Genomic DNA, 21,356 nt, shown 5'->3' with positions numbered 1-21,356 from the left:
TTTCAATGTAAAGAGCATAATAAAATGCTGTTTTAAGTGGTATTCATCCGTATTACGGTTTAAGTAAGCTTCTAGAGAAGTAACTACCATTTACTGCCATTTCAATGGTGACTACCATTTCCATTTTGGGTTTTAACCCTGAGCTGGGATGACAGACTGGATCTTCCCCGCTGGAGCCAGGCAGCCTTACCTGGAACACTGTCTGTTATATGTAAACATGCAACATTTGTGCAGATGTGCACAGCACATACTGGTCAGCAAGACCTTTCTAGGGTGTGATTTTTTTTTAGTGACACAAAGTTATATAAATCTAGATATCATTTATGGAAGTTTTTTTTTTTTAATGCTCTTCATTTTATCACAGAATTCTGGTGGACTTTTTCACAGGGAAACAAATTGAGTAATGTCTTCACAAATCAAACATAATGACACTCAGGTCTCATTGTGATATCCAATGTCTCTGAATCTACCCTCCATTTCCTAAATGAATATTTCCTAAAATGCACTGCTTTGCATGTATTCACAGTGAACGCCATCAACTTGTTTTCCAGCCCTGTGAATACTGTAATTTACGCTTATCCACCTTGACATTTTTCTCCCAGAGAAAGTTTAACATCACTGACAAAGCTGTAGTTTCTTCATATACTCCTGTAGATTTCTTATGAAAGTATTAACTAGATTACTCTCACTGCTAACTCTAGGCGACCATTTATTTACTACAGAAGCATAAAATATTTTTTTCGTGGCTACTTTTCACCATCTAGCTCCAAATCAATTTTCTATGCATAATAAAAAGAGCTCAATTCCAGGAAAGCTCAAGTCTTTATTGTTTCTTTTAGTCTGTATTTCTTGGGGTCTCCTCTGGAGTTTTTTTTTCACTGGAGTCACACCGACAATCAAACCTGCAGTACTTAGATATTTAATGCATTGGTTTTTAGTAGTAGGTGGCACATTTTTGCTAACATTTTCACATTTCATTTTTGAGCTCCTTGGCAAACCAGAAATATTTTTTCTGGCATTAAGACAGTTTGATAAGAAGACCTGTAGTGATTAACTCATTAATTCTGTTGATAATCTCTGATTTACTTGAGTGTACAATTTCTCCACTACTGATTAATCTTCTAGAATCTTTAATGTCACCCACATTTGGAAATGAAAATGCAACTGAATGACCATAAAACAAAAACATTTACAAAAACAATCACCATGTAATGTTGGTATCAACCCAAAATTCATGGCATCCGAGCTCAGCTACTCCATGGTGTGGAGAAATCCATTATTTTCCCTTACTCTAAAGCAGCTGTTTAGCCCTCTCAATCCTGAACACTTTGATCCACCTCCTTCTCTCCACTGCTCCTCCTAGGTCATGTGGAAAAGCCCCCACCACTGGCCATGGAGCCCACACACTCATGTGGCAGCAGCACAGCTCCAAAGCTAACCCAGCCCCACCTGTGCCCTAAATGTCCTCTTTCTTTCACTCTAGGATTCATCAAACTCTACTTCCTTCTTCCCATCAACATTTAAAACTGCCCTTTAAACAAACAAAACTCTTCAGCAACCAGTTTTTGTGTACAAGTGTCTTTTTGTATTCCTATAGCATCTGGTCTGTCCATGTCAAACAACTTATCACAGTGTATTGTAAGCTCTTGTTTAAGTGTGCATCTGGCCCTAAGGGGCAATAAACGTGATGACCACAAGCACCTTGTGACCACAGGCACCTTGTTTGTCATATCCGTCACTGGATACCAAGGAGAGGAGCACAAAGTAGGCCCTCACTATTTAAACAGATGACTATTTAAACAGATGACTATTTAAACTCATATCCTTTTCAAAGGTTTCCATGACCAAGGCAAATTTAACAACAATGTTAAAATATGTGTTCTTTTCTTTTATAGTCTTAAAGTACTACCAAATAATATGTTTTCTTTCTTGAAAAATCACCTTTTCTTGTGTCTAAGATACATCTTAATGGCCCTCTCTTAAAAGAAAACCTCTGAGAATGAGTAGACCTATGGCTGCTGCTCTCAGGATACTGCCTGCTAAAAAAAAATCTGATAAAAGAGTCCACATAATAAAAGTCTAAAATCCCTGCAGCACTACAATTCTTTCTCTTCCCCATGTGAGTAATCAAACACTATATATGCTGTATTTCATAATTTCTGACTCTGAACCCTATTCATAAGATTAAATTCACAATGCATAATTTGGTCCCTTAATTCCTAAAACTTACAATTTAACAACTCACACCTGAAACACCCCTTGAATCTCTTTACCCAGCACCTTGAAAATACATTTAAAACAAGGTTAAAGCCGAAACCGGTTTGGCTCAGTGGATAGAGCGTTGGCCTGCGGACTGAGAGGTCCCGGGTTCGATTCCGGTCAGGGGCATGTGCCTGGGTTGCGGGCATGTCCCCAGTGGGGGGTGTGCAGGAGGCAGCTGATCGATGTTTCTCTCTCATCGATGTTTCTGGCTCTCTATCTCTCTCCCTTCCTCTCTGTAAAAAATCAATAAAATATATATTAAAAAAAAAAAGGTTAAAATGTAAGTACTTGTGTTTTTATAGTTGACCCACAAAGAACTATATAATTCTAAGACTCCCCAAAACAAAGCAACATTTGCACTGAGTCCAATAAATACAATATATCCCACTAGGCTAACTAACAGTAGATAGTAGTATATATAAAATCCAGAATGATCATTCTCTAGTTTAAGAGGTATTAGATTCATTTGTAATTCTTTACTGCCCTCTAAAGGTTGTTGAAAGAACTTCAACTTCGATTAAAAAACACAAATGGCTCTTAACCGTTTGAGTCCCAAGCAGCAGGATCGCGCTGCTGAGATTTTATGTCGAGAAAACATACGATTCGTTTGAGTCCCAGGGGGTATTGAAAAAACACTGTCGAAGAATCCCAAACAGCGCAACCGCGCTTTCTCTAAATGAGTACGAAAAGACCCAAACAGCGTGATAGCGCTTGTTTTATTTTATGTCAAGAAATACCAAGCAGCGCAATTGCGCTGCTTGGGACTCAAACGGTTAAAAGATAAAGGACTTGACCATATGGTTTTGGCATCTTCAGTGAGAAGCACCTACTCACGTGGAGATGCACCATAAACAGAGTTGAGTGTTGCTAAAAATTATAAATGTTTCTTGTTTTAAAATACCCTAAGTCATTTTCTTCACAATTTCATAATCACCTCCTCCAACCTATATTTATAATTGATGCTACCATATTTTAAAAAGTGACTTCATCAAATTACCCATCTGATTTATTTCTCAAGGCTAAGGATTCAAAGGACTTGGTAAGACCCAGGATTCTCCACAGCTCTTATATTCAGTATCTCTAATCCTGGTTAAGGTCCTCCTGCAGACATCATCCGTCCACTGTATCATCAGGCACATTGCAACAACTGTACACAGGGTGCTCGCTCGAGGCAGCGCTGGCCTATGTACTTTATACAGATTTAATCCTGATAACCCAAACGAGGAAAGTGAGGCAGAAGATGAGAAAATCAGCCTGAGGTCATAGTCTGAGAGCACAGCCCAATGCTGGTGTTGTGGGGACTGAGCCGGACAATGCAGCCCAGCATCTGTGCTAACAAACCAAGCACTCGGCTTACTGTCCAGCAGAGAGAACTTCTTATGAATGCATCATTAGTCAGGACTACTTACTCATCCAAACATACAAAAGTGAGACAAAAATAAACTTTTAAAGAGAAAATGTCTGTTCATCTTTAAGCTATTTCACTCAGTCTGGAACACTGTCAAGTGTAAAATGCGTCATTATTATATTAACTACCAAGAAAGAAAAATAGCTGTCAATTAAACTAACAAAATGCCATAACACTTCCATGGCAACATGTCACCTATAAGGAAGTTGACCACCTCTCTCGCCCCTACCACGTGCAATTTTATTTTTAATAAAGACCACCAAAAGACATTACTTTAATACCACTCTTTTGGGAAAGGGATCCTCCATTTACTCCAATATAGAAGGCTGAGAAAGAATATTAACTTATTTACCTACATTTGTCTACTTCATTTTGTTAAATGTTATTTGAAATACAAGTTTAGTTGCCATTAATAGAGATACTTTTTTGATTAACTGAATATAACCAAAAACAAAATTCCATACCACTGGAAAAAAATCTTTAAACTATTTTAGTATCAACAACTATTTTTTGTCCAGTTGAATGGCAAATAAATAAAAATGGGTATAAATATCTGGGTAGACCATTATCAAAAACGCTTGTCCTAAACACATCATTTTCAAGGGTAACTATTTACTCCAACCCATTTATGTTGATGAGCATTATTAAAATGATTCCTAGAGTGATGATTACTGATACTATACATATGATCAAACCACCTACACATACTGTGCATACGTGTAGAATTCCAAAGGATGTTTACAGAAGTACTTTATAGAATCTTTTTATATTTTTGCCTCAGATTTATGGTTGGCGGGACATTCCTAAATTTGCTGCATTAACAAGCCTAACTACCTGGCTGATTTCTGTGCATTAACTTGCCTGGCCACTAACAACTTTAAAACACTTCCTTATAAACGAAAGGTAAGAACATTACACCCCAACAGAAACAAGGTAAAAAACCACACAATTTCCCTCAAGAAACACAAATGACAAGAGAAAGAGGAGAAGGGGAGCGGGAAGGGGAACGGGACGGGGAGGGGAGAGGAAGGGAGGGGAGGGGAGGAGAAAAAGAAGTGTTGACACTGATCAATAATTTTAAAGGCATTTTTAAAATTAAAATGAACTCCATTTTCACCTATCAAACTGATAATTTGTTTGAATATAATAATCCAGTGCTAGCCACAAAAATAGCAATGCAGCCCTAGCTGGTTTGGCTCAATGGATAGAGCATCAGCCTGCGGACTGAGGGGTCCCGGGTTCGATTCCGGCCAAGGGCACATGCCTGGGTTGCAGGCTCGATCCCCGGTAGGGGGCGAGCAGGAGGCAGCCAATCGATGATTCTCTCTCATCATTGATGTTTCTATCTCTCACTCCCTCTCCCTTCCTCTCTAAAATCAATAAAATATATTTTTTTTAAAATAGCAATGCAGACAACTTTCAAGCAGGGAGAGCTGTGCTTATGGGGAAGTAAATTAATTGTAACTTTCCTGAATGTAAACAGACAATACGTACCAATAAAGTGAAAACAGAAACACTAAGTATTAGCAGGTATAAAGTAAAACTAAAATTCATGCCTGTTAACCTCCCAATTCTCCATTTCCAATTTATCTAAAGAAATATTCAGAAGCTTATATAAATACTAGAGGCCCGGTGCATGAAAATTCATGCACTGGAGGGGGGGTCCCTCAGCCCGGCCTGCCCCCTCTCACAGTCCAGGAGCCCCCAGGGGCGGGAGGTGACCCAGCGATCAGGGGAAGGCAACGCCCCATCACACCTCTGCTGCTGCCACTGCTGGCAGCGCAAGCCTCGGCCGGCCCTGGTTACCTGGGCCTTAGGCAGCCCTGGGCGGCCGGGCAGCTGACAGCCGAGGCTTGCCTGCACCTCGGGCAGCCCTGAGCGGCTGGGGGGCTGAGGGGATGGGAGCCGCCATCTTGTGGCTCTTTGAGGGTGTGGCAGTCAATTAGCATATTCCCTCCTATTGGCTGTGGGCACTGCCATCTTTTGCAATGGTGAGAGGGTCAATTAGCATATTCCCTCTTTATTAGATAGGATACACTTACCAAAAAAAAAAAAAGCTTATGGCATTATTTATATTAGTGGGGAAAAAAGATTAAATAAAAGGACTACACATTCAACTAAAAAGAAAATATTATACTATTAAAAATATTTTAGAAGTTGTTTTTCTTCTTAATCCTCACCCAAGGATATGTTTTTACTGATTTTTAGATAGGAGGAAGAGGAGTTGGGGCGGGGGAGAGAAACATCACATCTGAGAGAAACATCGATCAGTTGCCTTCCGTACACTCCCCGACTGGGGATCAAACCCACAACCTAGGTATGTGCCCTGACCAGGAATTGAACCAGCAACCTTTTGGTGCACAGGACAATGCTCAACCAAACTGAGTCACCCTAGCCCAGCTAGAAGTTTTATTAAGGAAAAGGGATTAGTGAAAGAAGCTGAAACTAAACTATACATAATAAGATCAAGTAAAATTAAAGTTATTGATTTTATAAAAGATAAATATATTTTTCCCATACATAGAAAACTGACCAAACAAATGTATAAGTTATCTTTGAAAGAAAACAAAACTCATAGCTGATTACTCAATACAAGAGAAAAGCAAATTTATAGACATTGCTAAGCTGATATTCAAATCAGAAAAATGTATCAGAACCAGCTAATATTTAAAATTGTTATAGAGCTTAGATTTCCCAGGGCTAAACATAATACTAATGCTTATTTTGAAAGGAGAAGAGTGATACAATGACAAAGTATTTGCTTCACCTGGGATTGATCTAAATCAGACAAGAAAGATGCTGGCACAGAGAAGTGACAGCTAAGAACCGCTCTACTCAACAGTATTTAAAAGAACGCAGAGAAGGAGCACTGCAGGTAAACTGAGTAACTGGCGAGTGCACACCCAGGGAATACATGAGTAATCCTGTGACACACCACGAGAGGCTCCTGAGATGCAGAGCCGGGAGACAGCGCGAGGTTCTCTCCTCAACTGATTCTTCCTTCTGTCTCCTTTCAAGAGGCACCCACGTGCCAGTCACTCCACATTTACTAGAAAGTGGCTGCTGAAGGCAATATTTACTGTGAACAACCATTACAGCATTTAAAAGAAAATGTCCCCTCACTTCCTTCTCAGCTATTTCAGAGGATCCCTATGATTAAGTTTCTATAAAATGAGTCCAGAGGAAGCGAGGCCAAGAGCAGGAATATCATGATCCATTGGAAAAGACCTGCTGGCAACAGAGAAAACACGGCACTCAGTAAAAACTGTCTATTCTATATGTCAGCACGTGGACAGGTGCCCTCTAGACCCCAGGCTTCTGGGTGCCATTATCCTGGAGTTTGGAGCTGGCTCAAGGACCAGCCTTGACCTAAATAGCAAGCAGAGGTCACGTCCGCCTTCCTTTAAACAACTGCTTCTTTTTAAATAATTACTTTTACCAATTAAAAGATTAAGAATATAATAGCTTATTTCTTCTTTAAAGACATACTTGTTGAAATATTTTCTCAAAGGCTTTGTTCAAATTTAATATAAAGATTTCAAAATTATTCATAATTGAAATCATTCAATATTAAAACATTAAAATAAACTGACTATCTGACATGAGAATTTTTACTATAGCTTTTAATTGCAAAATAATATTATAAAATATGTCCATCTTCTGGTTTATGAACCAAAACAAAACATCAAGGCAATACACAAATAGACTTTATTAAAACACTAAGTGAATGTTAAATGAGTCAGTGATTTATTAAACAACTTTCTTTCCTTAAAAGTAATTATTTTTAAATTAAAGTACACATATAAATACTACAGTGAAAAACAAATGTGATTCTAAAATAAATTTCATAGTCTAAAAAAAATCTAACTTGACTCAATGTTGCTGTTTTTCTGATTTGCACTGAGATCAAGATAAGCAGTATTACAAGTGAATCTTATCACAAAAGCCCAATCCAAACGCACAATAATGAAGCACTTTTCAGTTCAATTACTTTTAAGACAACTTTCATTTTTGCTAAACTGCTGGACACAACACAGAGGGTGAAGTTGCTGGTATGCATGCACCAGGTGGAACGCACAGTTCACCTGACTGCCTTCTGATGGGGGTTACCTGGCATATTTCTCAGGAGCTTCGCGTTACACATATGCCCCTTCCGTATGTCAGTGAGGATATATTCCATCCGCTTGGCCCGCCAAAGGAAGTTAAACACTCTTAGATAGTGGCTCATGCATTCTCGGGTGAACACCTAAAAAGAACAGCAGAAGACAGGCTGATAGTATTCTGTGACATAAGGATTCTCCCAGTACAGGTCTCAATAATTTTTTCTTTTTTAACAAAAAAGCCAGAGCAGAGAACACACAATCAACTCTAATAGATGCTAAGTAGTATGTAAGCAACTAATATAGTACATTTTAAGAAAGTATCATTATATAACAACGACATTGATTATTTACATGCTAAGCAGCCTGCCAAGTAAACTCACAATAATATGCCAATTTTACAGATGGGAAATAGAGACCTAAGCAAGGTCACACAGCTAGTAAATGGTCTAGTGAGATTTTTAAACCTGGCCTAACCCTCATCTAAAATGTGGAATCTTCATAGCAAGTCCAAAAGCATAGCAGTGTTTTCTACCCCCACCCACCTGAAGGATAGGTGAGGGTGGTGAATCTCATGGAAGGAGGACCAAGAAGAATCTTCTCGTCTGAAAAGAGGCCTCCAGGTTATTTGAACACATGTACTTATTGCTTTTGAAGACAGTAGTTTCACAACCAGGGAGAATAAGCTCTGTGGGTAGGGATAGGGCCAGGCCTGCTTTCTATGCCGACCTCCCTCCTATAGTGGCCAGATTTAGCAAATAAAAACACAGAACACCCTGTTAAATTTGAATGTTAGATAAACCATAAATAATTTTCTAGTGTAAGTATGTCCCATGCATAAAGGTAACAGGGTTTTCTGCAGATTTCAGTCCAACACTTTTCTGACACACATGTGTGTGCAGCACCGACATGGGCACATTTTCATCCCTTTCTAATGCCTCCAGCACATTTAACATGACCTGATTTACAGAGAACCCATTTACATGTGTTACTGAAAGTAACTGGTCTGAGCAGGGCCTGGCACTCAGCAGCAGGTCAAGGCTGAGCATTCAGGAGTGCGCGCTCTTCTCCTAAAGTCTGCTTCTCACTCTTGTGCCCAGCTTTGTACGTTCACGCCCTTAGGCCTTAACTCACATTACTGCCCTGTGACCTAGCCCAGTGATGGCGAACCTATGACACGCGTGTCAAAGATGACACTCGAACTCATATTTTTGGTTGATTTTTCTTTGTTAAATGGCATTTAAATATATAAAATAAATATCAAAAATATAAATCTTTGTTTTACTATGGTTGCAAATATCAAATAATTTCTATATGTGACACGGCACCAGAGTTAAGTTAGGGTTTTTCAAAATACTGACACGCTGAGCTCAAAAGGTTCGCCATCACTGACCTAGCCCATCATTCTCTTCTGCCCAAGCCCCACCTGTGCCTCAAGGACAAAGGCCATACCTTTCCCTGGTCTCACCATTTCCCCTCTTTAGACACCCGGAACATTTACTGCTTGACCGTTACAATTTCAGCACTTAATTATAGAATGTTTTACCTTGTCTTATTTGGTATATTCTTGGCACTTTTTACCTTTTACAAGGACTATCTGTTTATTCTTCTGTATGCTTTTCTGTGCCAGTATTTGGTAGGTGCTCAATACTAATGATTACATGTCTAAATAGGAGTGATTAGGAGCTGCTTTGAGAGACTCCAACACTAACTATGAATGTTTTAGAAATTACCCATTTTAATGTGCTGCTTACAGTATTAATATTCTTGCAATTACTTAAATGAAGGGTGACCAAATTAAATAATTTTACAAATAAATTAAAGGATTCCTTGCTATACAAATAATATCTTACAGGGCTCCCTTAAGTACCAAACTTCCCGAGCACATTTAACATGACCTGATTTACAGAAATTCTGTTTAATAACAATTCATGTTCCACTGTATTTACACAGGGGAAAACATCCTTCACACTTTAGTTTTGCTAGGTATATATTTTTTCAGTTCACTGCCTATTTGTAAAATAAAGTTCAGATAAAAGTAAACAAATATGCTTCTGATACCTTATCTAATACTCTGGAGACCAATGACAGAAATAACTGGATTTTATCCTGCCCATTATCAAAAAGAGAAGATTAAAGATAATCTTTCCACATCCCTTTTCAGAGTTAATAAGAAGCTAAAATTATATGTTATATAAGATATAATTATATAGCTAATATAAGATTTGTACCTATTATAACTAACTGTACAAAAATGACAATCTCAATTAATGAGAATAGAAAGGGAATAGATAATATGGTAATTTAATTTAATAGATAAAAAGCAGAAAACCATTCTCTCTCAAAATTTGACTCTAAGAGTATACTTTTAAATGCAATCGTCCTCTCTTACCTTTCCTGTAATTTCTGCATACCACTGCATAAAATTTAATCTGATAGTTAAAAATTATTTCAATTTCTAATATTAGTCTGAATACCTGCAGTTGTACAATAATATGACTATAGGTAAAGCATTTAGCTGAAAATATACTAACCCAGGACATAAACTAACCCTAAGACTGGAATGGTAAAGACCAGACATTCCAGGGATCATTTCCCATAAGATGTCTCTGGAAGACCTTGCTAATCAAATTATGAGACCCTTTTCTCCTTCCCAATTCAACCCACTGGAGTTGGTACCTATTGGCCATAGATAGGAATATATCCTTAATTTGCTTTTTTAAATAAATATTATATAAACTTCCTTTGACTCTACTAGAGTTTTCAAAACTCTAAAAAATTTTTAAATATTGCAGGCTTAATAGTGTATACACACGGTTTGCAATGCATGAGCTTTGATACTCACTAGTAAGAGCTTCAATATTATGAAATAACCATTTCAGTTTTATAGACCATTTTCACTTTATCATTCAAGGCACTAACATTTTGTGAAGTAATTGATACAACTGTTTTTACTATGGTATCTTTTATACTATGAAAAAATATGTAATGTATACAATATTAACAAATTAGATAATATGAAAATTTCTAATTTAAATAATTTGTTAAAATATCCTGTTTCGGATATTAAAATTATTTAAAACTGTTTAGGATATAAATCAAACGTGAAAACATTTATTCCTATCCTTGGCCTGTTCCATGCCTCTCTAAAAAAATAAGTGTGTCTAAAATATGGAGTTTGAGATTTATGATCAGTTGCAGAAACCTGTTTAGCTACTGATTTATAGTTTTGGTCAAGGTATTTATCTTTTAAATATTTTACTAACTTAGCTTATTGTTTACTCTGCTAAGACAAGTTTGAATTCTTAAAATATGAAGATTGACCTTCAAAATGACCAAATTAGCATTTGCTAGGTAAAGATATCACTTTTAAACATGTATGTGTTGATAAACTAGAAAAATTGTTGTATGAGGTTGATAATAAAAAAATTTAAAAACTAACTTGAATATGACCAAAAATTAAATTTGCGAGCATTTAAAATCTGGTAGATTTGATCTGGTAAAGTTTAAACATTAGTAACTTATTTGTAAAAAGAACTGCACCAGTAGCTACCTTTCACAGTAGACATGATAGAGCCATTTGCCAGTGGCAAATCTGTTAACTTGGAAGTGAAAAGAGGGAGGGTATGGCTTTGATGAAAGTATTTTAGCAGCACGTGTGGCTTATACCTTGAGAAGCAGAACAGCCATGGAGTCAAAACTCTGCAAGAACCACTATAAGGAGAAATTGTAGACCCAAAATATATTACTTCTAAACAGAATACTTTTCCCAATAATTAAAAAAATGAATGTCCTTTCTCAATATTTCAGATATAAAAATGGCTGAAATAAGTTTGAAGAGGTATCTCGGCCAAGGAGATTCCATGCCAGTCTGAATAAAGAAAAAACGAGCACTTAAGAAGGGGCATTTAAATTGCAGGCCCAAAAAAGGCAACTCTGCTGGTCAATCTTTCATGACCTGGTAACTGTTAAAAGAAATAGTACTTTCCTTTAAGCATGGTAAAAGCACTATGAACAATAGTGCTGCTATTTCCTCATCAGTTGAAATGAATACTATATATCAAACTTTATCTAAATAAAAATACAACTTCCCTAAAATACATTTTATAGTTCCTTTCAAGTTATCCTAAATTAGTTACTACAGTCTAAGAATAATGGAACAAAATGAATATCCATTTATTAAATACTTGCTGAAACCTGTGATGGAACAACTGATATTTTTAAGAATTCTTAAAATAATACACCATTTCAGCACTCATTAATGGTTATTTAAAACACACACACAATTTGGGCTTAAATATTCATTCACTTGAGTATATCGTAGATGTCAAGTGATCAGTTTAATTAGAAGTTCTTATAGAAGAAAGCCAATTCTAAAACAGCAAAATGCTTAGCAAGCTAAATAGCTGTGACTATTATAAAAATACCCAGAATGATCTTACAGTTGCAATCGGTCCATCAACATGGTAGTCCAGGCTGAAGACATCCCACCCAGTGTCACCTGGAGACACCTAAGAGCAAAAACAAACAACTGCAGGACTTGCCACCAGTGTTAAGCTTAATGCCAAAGAACTTGTCAAATCCTCAAAGTAAAGGTAATAAAATAAAACCCAATTTTTAAAAACTGCTCAACAGTTTTGAGTGTTAGCTGCATGACAGCAGAGAACTGCATTTCTTTGTACCTCCTGGATCCTCAGCATTTAGACAATGACAGGTGCACAGTAGGTGCTCTACAAATATTTTTGGAATGAATGGAATATTTTTAAATGAATATATAAAATGTATTTAAAATTCATCACCATTTCTTTATGACAAAACCTACTGTCTTATATGTTCCAAATCCTTAAAAATCAATATATTTTTAAAAACCCAACAGGTCCTGCTAATGGTCCTTTACCATAGCTAAGCAAACAGTATCTGATGTTTATGTTACTCATTTCCCTAAGAAATGTTATCTTCTATCAAATTAAAACTAAAAACATTTTTTAAAGTATATTTTTATTGATTTCAGAGAGAAAGAGAGAGGGAGAGAGACAGAAACATCAATGATGAGAATCATTCATCGGCTGCCTCCTGCATGTCCCCCACTGGTATTGAGCCTGCAACCTGGGCATGTGCCCTGACCGGGAATCAAACCGTGACCTCCTGGTTCATAGGTTGATGCTCAACTACTGAGCCATGCCGGCTGGGCTAAAAACATCTATTTTTGATAAATATTATTATTATAATTCTACCTCATCACTGTGCCTCCTATCAACGTTACCATTAACAGTACCTCAATTTACTGGGCATCAATGACGGCTGCCAAGCACTGTGATAAGTGTTGCATGTTCTCTGCCCAAGAGCCCTTTGTAAGGTGAGAACTGAAACCTAGTGTGGTGTAGACAGGCAGTGACTTGTCTAAGATGACGCCATAACAGACGACATAGTGGGGATTCAAACTCAGGTTGCCCAGTCTTTCAGTAATGGCTCTTCCCCACTAGACTAGCCGCGCCTTAAACAACATGGAAAACATCAGAGGAAAGGTGCTGGTCGGGGAGAGCTCACTGCTTTGTGCAGATTGTACAGAACCTGGAGCTACAGTACCTCCAGCAGCCTCACATCCAGTCTTTTGAGGATCTCAGGACTGTCAAACTGGGCGTTGGTGGCTCTGACAGCAGTTTCGAGAATTCCAGTCAAATTGTGTTGATACAAAGTCGTAGCTGGACGGACAAGTTCTGGTCTTAACAGATTTTTTAAAAAGAAAAAGAAAATGTTACTTGAATTCTTAATGAGCTGTGTAGAAACTTAAAATTATAAAAAGAGTTCAAGTTATAAAAACTAAAGACAAATGGAACCAATATGACATGGTAACAAAACTTTTCCAGAATTAACTGTAAATAGGATTTCACCAAGTATTTGGGAAAATAAAGTATTTCCTTAAAATTTCAAAAAAAAAATTAATTTTTATTCAGTTTAAATTAAAAATATTTAAAAGTGCCATCCATGTTAACAAATAAAGTTTTCCAACTAGAGGCTGGCCAATAGTAGCATGAACTAGTGTAAAATTTCCTACATGGGTCCACTGGGAGGAAGGGTCTTCATTAAATCAAAACAATCAGATAAAGGTGGTGTCATGATTCTAAAGGCTAAAAACTACTGCATCATCAGGAAACATTCGTGAAAGGGTATTAATATCTCAGTTTCCAAATATGAAACTCTGACCAAGAGCTGACCAAGTTAAGAATGCAGCCTATCATCCCCACATGTGCATATAACCCTATCCACTGCAGGCCTGCATGGCACTAAAAGACCAGGCAGGACAGGTGAAAAGGGGCCTTAGCTTCACTCAAATAAATCTGAGGCAAGCGAGACATTGATGGCATTCCCCTTTAAAACTAGACTTAAAACATGCCGTTGAGAAGAAATAAATTTTTCATTTAATACCAAAAATGAGATGCTCTAAATCAAGGGTGGGGAACCTTTTTTCTGCCAAAGGCCATTTGGATATCCATAACATCATTTGTGGGTCACACAAAATTACCAACTTAAAAATTAGCCTGCTATATTTGGTCAAACATTTAATTAACTCTCCCCTAATGCCTTGGCAGGGCCAGACCAAATGATTTTGCGGGCGTTATACAGCCCTTGGGCCAGGCGTTGCCCACCCCTGTTCTAAATATTAAAACCTACCATAGTTCTAATATGTTAATCTTCTAAATGATCTGATCTGTATTATTGCCATCCTCTAAATGTTGCTTTAACTTTAAACTGTAAGAAACGCCTTGCTAATCTCTACCTCTATGTCAACCTGCACATCTACACCAATGGGTCTGCTCATCCCACATCCTCACATGTACTCCCATTTTACCCTTCTGGCATTTAAAGAACATTTCCCCTTAAAACACTCATCACCACTCACCCCTCCAACAGGCAGTGATCTCATGACCAGTATTTAACTAACAAGAACCCCTTCTCTATTAACAGTGCAGACATGCTATTTGAGTAAGTATAATCACAAAGAGTTTATGTTTAGCAGATAATCAACTCTTTCATGAGCTAATCAATCAAACATTACCCATGAGCATGCAAGTCAGTTATTGTCATATATGCCCCCAAAATCTAGATTATTTTTCATAACTAGACTGATTTCTAGTTAGAGGTGGGGCTACAGGAGCTTATGTGACTGAAATAGGGGTTCTCACATAGCAGCATCACCTTCAGCTGGGCCCTTGTTAGAAATGCACGTTTTTGGGCTCTACTCCAGATCTACAGAACCAGACTCTATAAGTGGGTCCAGCGATCCATTTCAACAAGCCCCTTAAGGGACTCCGAAACAACTGCTTGATTAGCACAGATATGATTGAGAAGTAACATACTTTTTTAAGTGTCCTAAAGGGAACACCAAAAAAATAATAGTAATTTCCATTCTTACATGCCTTGGAAAATCACTAGTCCCATGCTGTGGCCCACACATGCATGCTCACTCTCTCACCAGTGCTGCCTGGGAGCCCCGGCTTGCATCCGGAGGGTCTAATTGTCTACTCTAGAGCCAGGAGCATGACGGGCTCTGGTACAGAGCTGTCTGCATCTCGATGGACAGAGGGGAAGGACACATTTAATCAATGGAACAAAGCAAAAAGAGTAGTAATCGCTGTTTTTCTGAGTTACTTTTAGAACAAGAAGCAATTTAAACTAAAAAGTTCAGTCTTAAAATACATTTTCTTTTTACGACTACTTTCAAAGTTAGGCTAAGCAAATTGTGACTATGCTGTGTGTTCCTCATACACTAGACTGCCAGGGCCACAGTGTTTGTGAAGTGCACAGGCTTCTCCTGAGACAAAGCACAGAACAAGCAAAAATAAGGACACTTTCACACGACAACGTGACAATTTTCTTTTCCCGATTTTATCTTACCATATGTTGTATAGAAATTCAACAAATTTCCCTCTAATGTCATTTATTCTTTAAACAAAAATTGTAAGACTCTTATCATGTTGAAATCTACTGTATATTTATGAAAATCAAAATGGTTTTCATACTTGAGCAAATCCATTAAGTGCCTTATGAAGTCTCCTTGACCGAGAAGCAAGTACCGCCTCATGGCCTGCATGTGGTCCAGCAAGCTATACTTTTTATTGAGAACATCCAATAGGTATTTGCTGGTCTCAAAATAAGCCGCGTCGATTTTCCCCTGAAATGCATTTTCCAAATCTGTGAATAAGTCTGCAGCTGTAAAGAACAAAAGGAAAAGTACACATACATACGTAATTTGTATTTTAACAAAGGAAAAACTGAAGGCACACACACGTACAAGTCATTGCCAATGCCTGCAAATGGCATTGGTGGCAGCCCAAACAGGTCAGGGGCTGGGAGGCAAACTAGAGTCCCGAGCCCAAGAAATTGAAAATACTGATGTCTGGCTGGATTTACAGCAGACATTTGCATTGTGACCTACAGGAGGACCCCTAACAGCACCGTTCATCACAGATTTTTTTTTTTTTAAATATATTTTATTGATTTTTTACAGAGAGGAAGGGAGAGAGATAGAGAGTTAGAAACATCGATGAGAGAGAAACATCGACCAGCTGCCTCCTGCACATCTCCTACTGGGGATGTGCCCGCAACCCAGGTACATGCCCTTGACCGGAATCGAACCAGGGACCTTTCAGTCCGCAGGCCGATGCTCTATCCACTAAGCTAAACCCGTTTCAGCATCATCACAGATTTTTTAAGAAGTTCAAATTACCTTTTACAATGGAACTAACTCAAAAATCTCACTTTGTTGAAAAGTGCAAAGAGAACAGGGCGGGTCAAAGTTGAATCACCTACACATGCCTATAAGACATTTCAAAACTAGTTTGAAGAATAAACAGAATGGCACATGTAATGAGCTTTGTGGATTGTGCAACTCAGTGTAAAGGTTAGGTGCTGTCGTCATAAAGCCATTATCAGAGTATCAGAGAGTAAACTCTAAGGAAAGATCTGAAGATTTTCCAGGGGACATGTAATAAGAGCAGATTGTCACCAACAAAGAAGCCTAACTGTAAGCAGTAATGTAAAAAACAACAACAACAAACAAAAACCCATCATTTCCACAGTTTTAAATTGAAAATAAATCACACGTAAAGATTAACAATGCTTTTTAATGCTAATTTTTACCATAAAACCACGTAAAGATTAACAATGCTTTTTAATGCTAATTTTTACCATAAAACCATTTATATCTATATACTTACTTTTATATAAAAACTGTAACACTTGAGCTAGCAAATAATCCCAATGTCAAGAAACAATCTAAGATTCAAAAAACGTAGAACAGCCCTGACCAGTTTGGCTCAGTGACTAGAGCGTCGGCCTGTGGACTGAATAGTCCCAGGTTCGATTCCGGTCAAGGGCATGTACCTTCGTTGTGGGCACATCCCCAGTAGGGGGTGTGCAGGAGGCAGTTGATCAATGTTTCTCTCTCATGGATGTTTCTAACTCTCTATCCCTCTCCCTTCCTCTCTGTAAAAAATCAATAAAATATATTTAAAAAATAAAAAGGTAGAACACTACTTTTCAAAGTTAAACAAGAAGAGGCAAGGTCTGCAGAGTCCAGATTAAGTCTCCCTTACTACCTGTTATCAATTTGGAAATATCAGAAGACTTTAGAATTGTTTTTATTTGTTCTTCAAAATAATAGACCCATTAAGAAGAACCTATTTTAGGAAGCATGGAACAGAGTGCAAAACCTCGGAGGGAAGGCAGGGGAGAGTGGTTGGGTGGGAGGCAAACCACCAACGACCTTGTATGCATATATACATAAACCATGGACACACATAATAGGGTGGTGAGAGCCTGGGGTGGGGGTGCTGAAGGGGGTTAATGGGGGGGGGGGGGGGAAGGGGGACATATGTAATACTTTCAACAACAATTACTAAAAAAAAGAGAGAGAGAGAGAAAACAAAAGAAAAATACAAACATACAATAGACTATTACACATCCATTAAAAAGAGTAGGATAGATTTTTATGTGCAATGTGGAACAAACTACAAGCTATACAATTCAATGAGAAAATTCAAAGTACATTAGGCTTCCATGTGTGCATATATGTAAATACATATAAGTATGTGCTAGAAATAGGGAACTATAAACATAAAAATTTGTATAGGCAAATATTTCTAAATGGATGCATAATAAATTGGAGAGAGAGAGAAAGAGAAAAAAAGGGACTTATTTTAGCATTGCCACTATTCCAATTACACATTAATATGGGAAAAGCAGGGTGCTCACACTGAGGAAAACATACCCTATTTTCTGTAGAAGGGGAAGTATGATGATGCAATAACATGAGGACACTACTCAGTGAGCTGTGTACCTAGTTTATGGAGAAAGTGAATATTTCTGTTGATCTATGTAGTTTTAAAAATCCAGATGTTTTCTCCCAGAAATGTTTTTCCTATACCATTGTTTGAATCATTAAAGATTTTCATTACAAAGAAAAAGTTTAAAAGTTTTAGCCCAAAGTGGCCTACCAGAAGACATACCATCCAGAGCTTCCCTGTACATTCTTATTCCTTAACTAGAGGCCCAATGCATGAAATTCATGCACTCAGGGGGTGGGGGGCCCCTCAGCCTGGCCTGTGCCCTCTCACAGTTCGGGAGCCCTCAGGGAATGTTCGACTGCCTCGGAGGCAGGAGAGGTTCCCGCCACCGCTGCTGCGCTCACCAGCGGTGAGCCCGACTTTCTGGCCCTCCTGCGTTGAGCGGGATCAGGCTGAAACCCAAGGGGTCTCTGATTGCGTGAGGGGGCAGACCAGGCCGAGGGAACCCATCAGGGCACGATCCGGGGCTGGGGAGGGACGTGGGAGGTTGGCCAGCTGGGGAGGGACTGCAGGAGGGCTCCAAGGTGTGTCCAACCCATCTCACTCAGTCCCGATTGGCCGGACCCCAGCAGTAAGCTAATTTACCGGTTGGAGTGTCTGCCCCACAGTAGTCAGTGCACATCAGAGCAACTGGTCGACCAGTTGACTGTCTGCCCCCTGGTGGTCAGTGCACATCATAGTGAGCAGTTGAGCGGCCTTAGCATATCATTAGCATATTACGCTTTGGTTAGTTGAATAGACAACCGGACACTTAGCATATTAGGCTTATATTATATAGGATGATTCAGGTATATCTTATGCTTCCATTTGTAGAAGTTTACATTTTCAATACATTCTGAAAGTCTGCCCTAGTGAGTTCTCTAAGATACTGAAAATCACACTGGACTAACAAGTACATGAATTGATGTCCAACATGACTCATCATCAAGAAAAGGCAAATTAAACCACAATGAGATACCACTTCACACCTGTTAAAATGGCTGTTATCAAAAAGACACGAAGTGACAAATGTTGGTGAAGATGTGGAGAAAAGGGAATCCTTGTACACTATTGGTGGAAATGTAAGTTAATTCAGTCACTATGGAAAACAGTATGGAGGTTCCTCAAAAAAAAAAAAGAACTACCATATGATATATTAATTCCATGTCTGGATATTTATCCAAAGGCATTGAAATCAGAATCTCAAAGAGATACCTACACTCCGTTCACTGCAACCTTATTTACAATAGCCAAGGTGTTTACAATTACAACTTAAATATCCATTGACAGATGAATGGGTAGAGAAAATGTAATATATAGATATAATGGGATATTGTTTAGCCTTAAAAAAGGCAATTGCCATTTGTGATATGGTTGGACCTGAAGGACATTATGCTAAGTGAAATAAGCCAAACACAGAAAGACAAATACTGTGCAATATCACTTATATGTAAAATCTGAAATAGTTAAACTCAAAGAAGCAAACAGTAGCACAGTGGTTACAAGATATGGTGACCTATATAGCAAGTCTATACAGTGATCTATATGGTATCTACAACTAAGAATATTATTCTCTACTGTATTATATACTTAAAACACTTTATCTGTACATCTCAATTCATTTATCACTTTCTTCCTTTTATTTATTACTTTACTGCACACCTTTTTTTTTAATTTCTGAACTTAATAATGCTCCAGTCTCTGACCTGGGTCCCTCGTTCTCAAGGTGTTACTGGATTTTGCTCTGCAGTCTCCAACTGTCAGCCTCCAGGCCTCTCACCTTCTCCAGGTAGAAGGCTAGGTGGTCATTCAGGCATTTCATAACCTCCTTCTTGCTCTGGATGCCCCCGATGCCTGCCAGACCCCCAGCTATCCCTGCAGCCAGGCCCTAGGACCCCCAATTGTCCCACACGCTGATGGAGTGAGACACAGAGATCTGGGAGCCCAAGTCCCCGGCACTTGCATAGATGCTGAACCCTCTGCTGGCTGGCTGGGCCCAGTGGCAGAACAACTGCACGGAGCCCAGGGTCCAGCAGTTTGTGGAGAAGCTGGAGCGGCTGCTGAAGCTCATGTTGTTAAGGGAGGAAGGCAAGAAAACGAGACTCAGGTTCAAGCAGCCTCTATTACTCATTTAGATTATAAGCTAATGAAAGGCACAGCCATGGAGAATTCATATTATTTCCCCTATAGTTACCACAATGTCATATGAAAAGTAAACTTGAATGAACCAAGATGACAATCTAAATAGCAAATATAGACAAGACACAAAATACCATAAAATTGTTGAGGCCGAGGCAGACAGCAAATGGAAAAAATAGAAAATAGCAGTGAATGAGGAATAACCATAAGTCATTTAATGCAGGCAGAAAGATACTTAGCATTTTCAATACAATAAACACTAGTAAATCCTTGCTGATTTCTGGACAAGCCTCTGAGTTTCAAAGTGTGGCTAGCATTAGCAACATTCTTTCCTTTATGTTCTTATTTTGGCATACTGTCACTACATAAAAAAAGCAATACATGCCCGGCTGGAGTGGCTCAGTTGACTGAATGTCCTGTGCACCGAAAGGCTGCCGGTTCAACTGTCAATCATGGCACATTTCTAGGTTGCAGGGCCAATCCCCAATTAAAGGCAACTGATGAGTGTTTCTCAATATTTCTTTCTCAAATCGGTGGTTTTTCCCTCCCTCCCTCCTTTTCTCTCTCTCCTTCTCCCTCCTATCCCCCCCTCTCTCTCCCTTCCCTCTCTAAGCATGCCCTCTGGTGAGGATTAAAAAATAATAAGAGTAAAACAGTTTACACCTATTCCACCACTTATTGTTTAACCGTATAAAAAGGCGAGCAACATTTAAATAGTAATAAACATTTTATACACATTATACCTGTATTAAGGTATTTTTAGATAATAATTTAGAAAATGTGTTAGTCCTGTTGAACGAAAAATACTTCAAGCAATATATATTATCGTTATCACCATCATCACCACTGCCATCATCACAGTCCCACCACCATCACCACAACGACCATCATCCTACCATCTTGGGGTGATTCTGCAGACTTGGTCACAGCTATCATCTTTGTAGTGGGTGTCTGGTCATGACAAACCTGGTGCAGGAAATTTATTGATTTTCCTATCAAAAGAACCTAAAAAAAGAAAATATCCTAGAGTCACCTTTATATAAAATTAAAATGGTCAATCATCCAACTATAACAAATATTCACAAGAAACAAATTAACTGATTAGAAATTAAATAACAAGAA

At 38.3% G+C, this 21,356-nt stretch overlaps 1 protein-coding gene across 2 annotated transcripts in view; it reads right to left on the bottom strand.

Moving 5' to 3' along the window:
* Positions 1–21,356, bottom strand: part of TUBGCP3 (tubulin gamma complex component 3) — an 89,774-nt gene that overhangs the window by 12,163 nt on the left and 56,255 nt on the right. The window contains exons 13-17 of one of the 2 annotated variants that reach the window (XM_070408578.1): positions 21,131–21,239; positions 15,792–15,981; positions 13,357–13,492; positions 12,213–12,281; positions 7,781–7,916 (exon numbers count right to left, since the gene is read on the bottom strand). In XM_070408578.1, the coding sequence (XP_070264679.1) occupies positions 7,781–7,916; positions 12,213–12,281; positions 13,357–13,492; positions 15,792–15,981; positions 21,131–21,239 (640 nt within the window). The remainder of the gene's footprint in view (positions 1–7,780; positions 7,917–12,212; positions 12,282–13,356; positions 13,493–15,791; positions 15,982–21,130; positions 21,240–21,356) is intronic. The other variant, XM_070408579.1, reaches the window with a different exon arrangement.

Source organism: Myotis yumanensis, unplaced genomic scaffold, assembly GCF_028538775.1.
Source record: "Myotis yumanensis isolate MYYU_CA2020_CCGP unplaced genomic scaffold, mMyoYum1.0.hap1 SCAF_3, whole genome shotgun sequence".
Taxonomy (NCBI): Eukaryota; Metazoa; Chordata; class Mammalia; order Chiroptera; family Vespertilionidae; genus Myotis; species Myotis yumanensis.
Note: the sequence above shows the minus strand (reverse complement) of the source record. Positions and strands in the feature narration are given on the sequence as shown.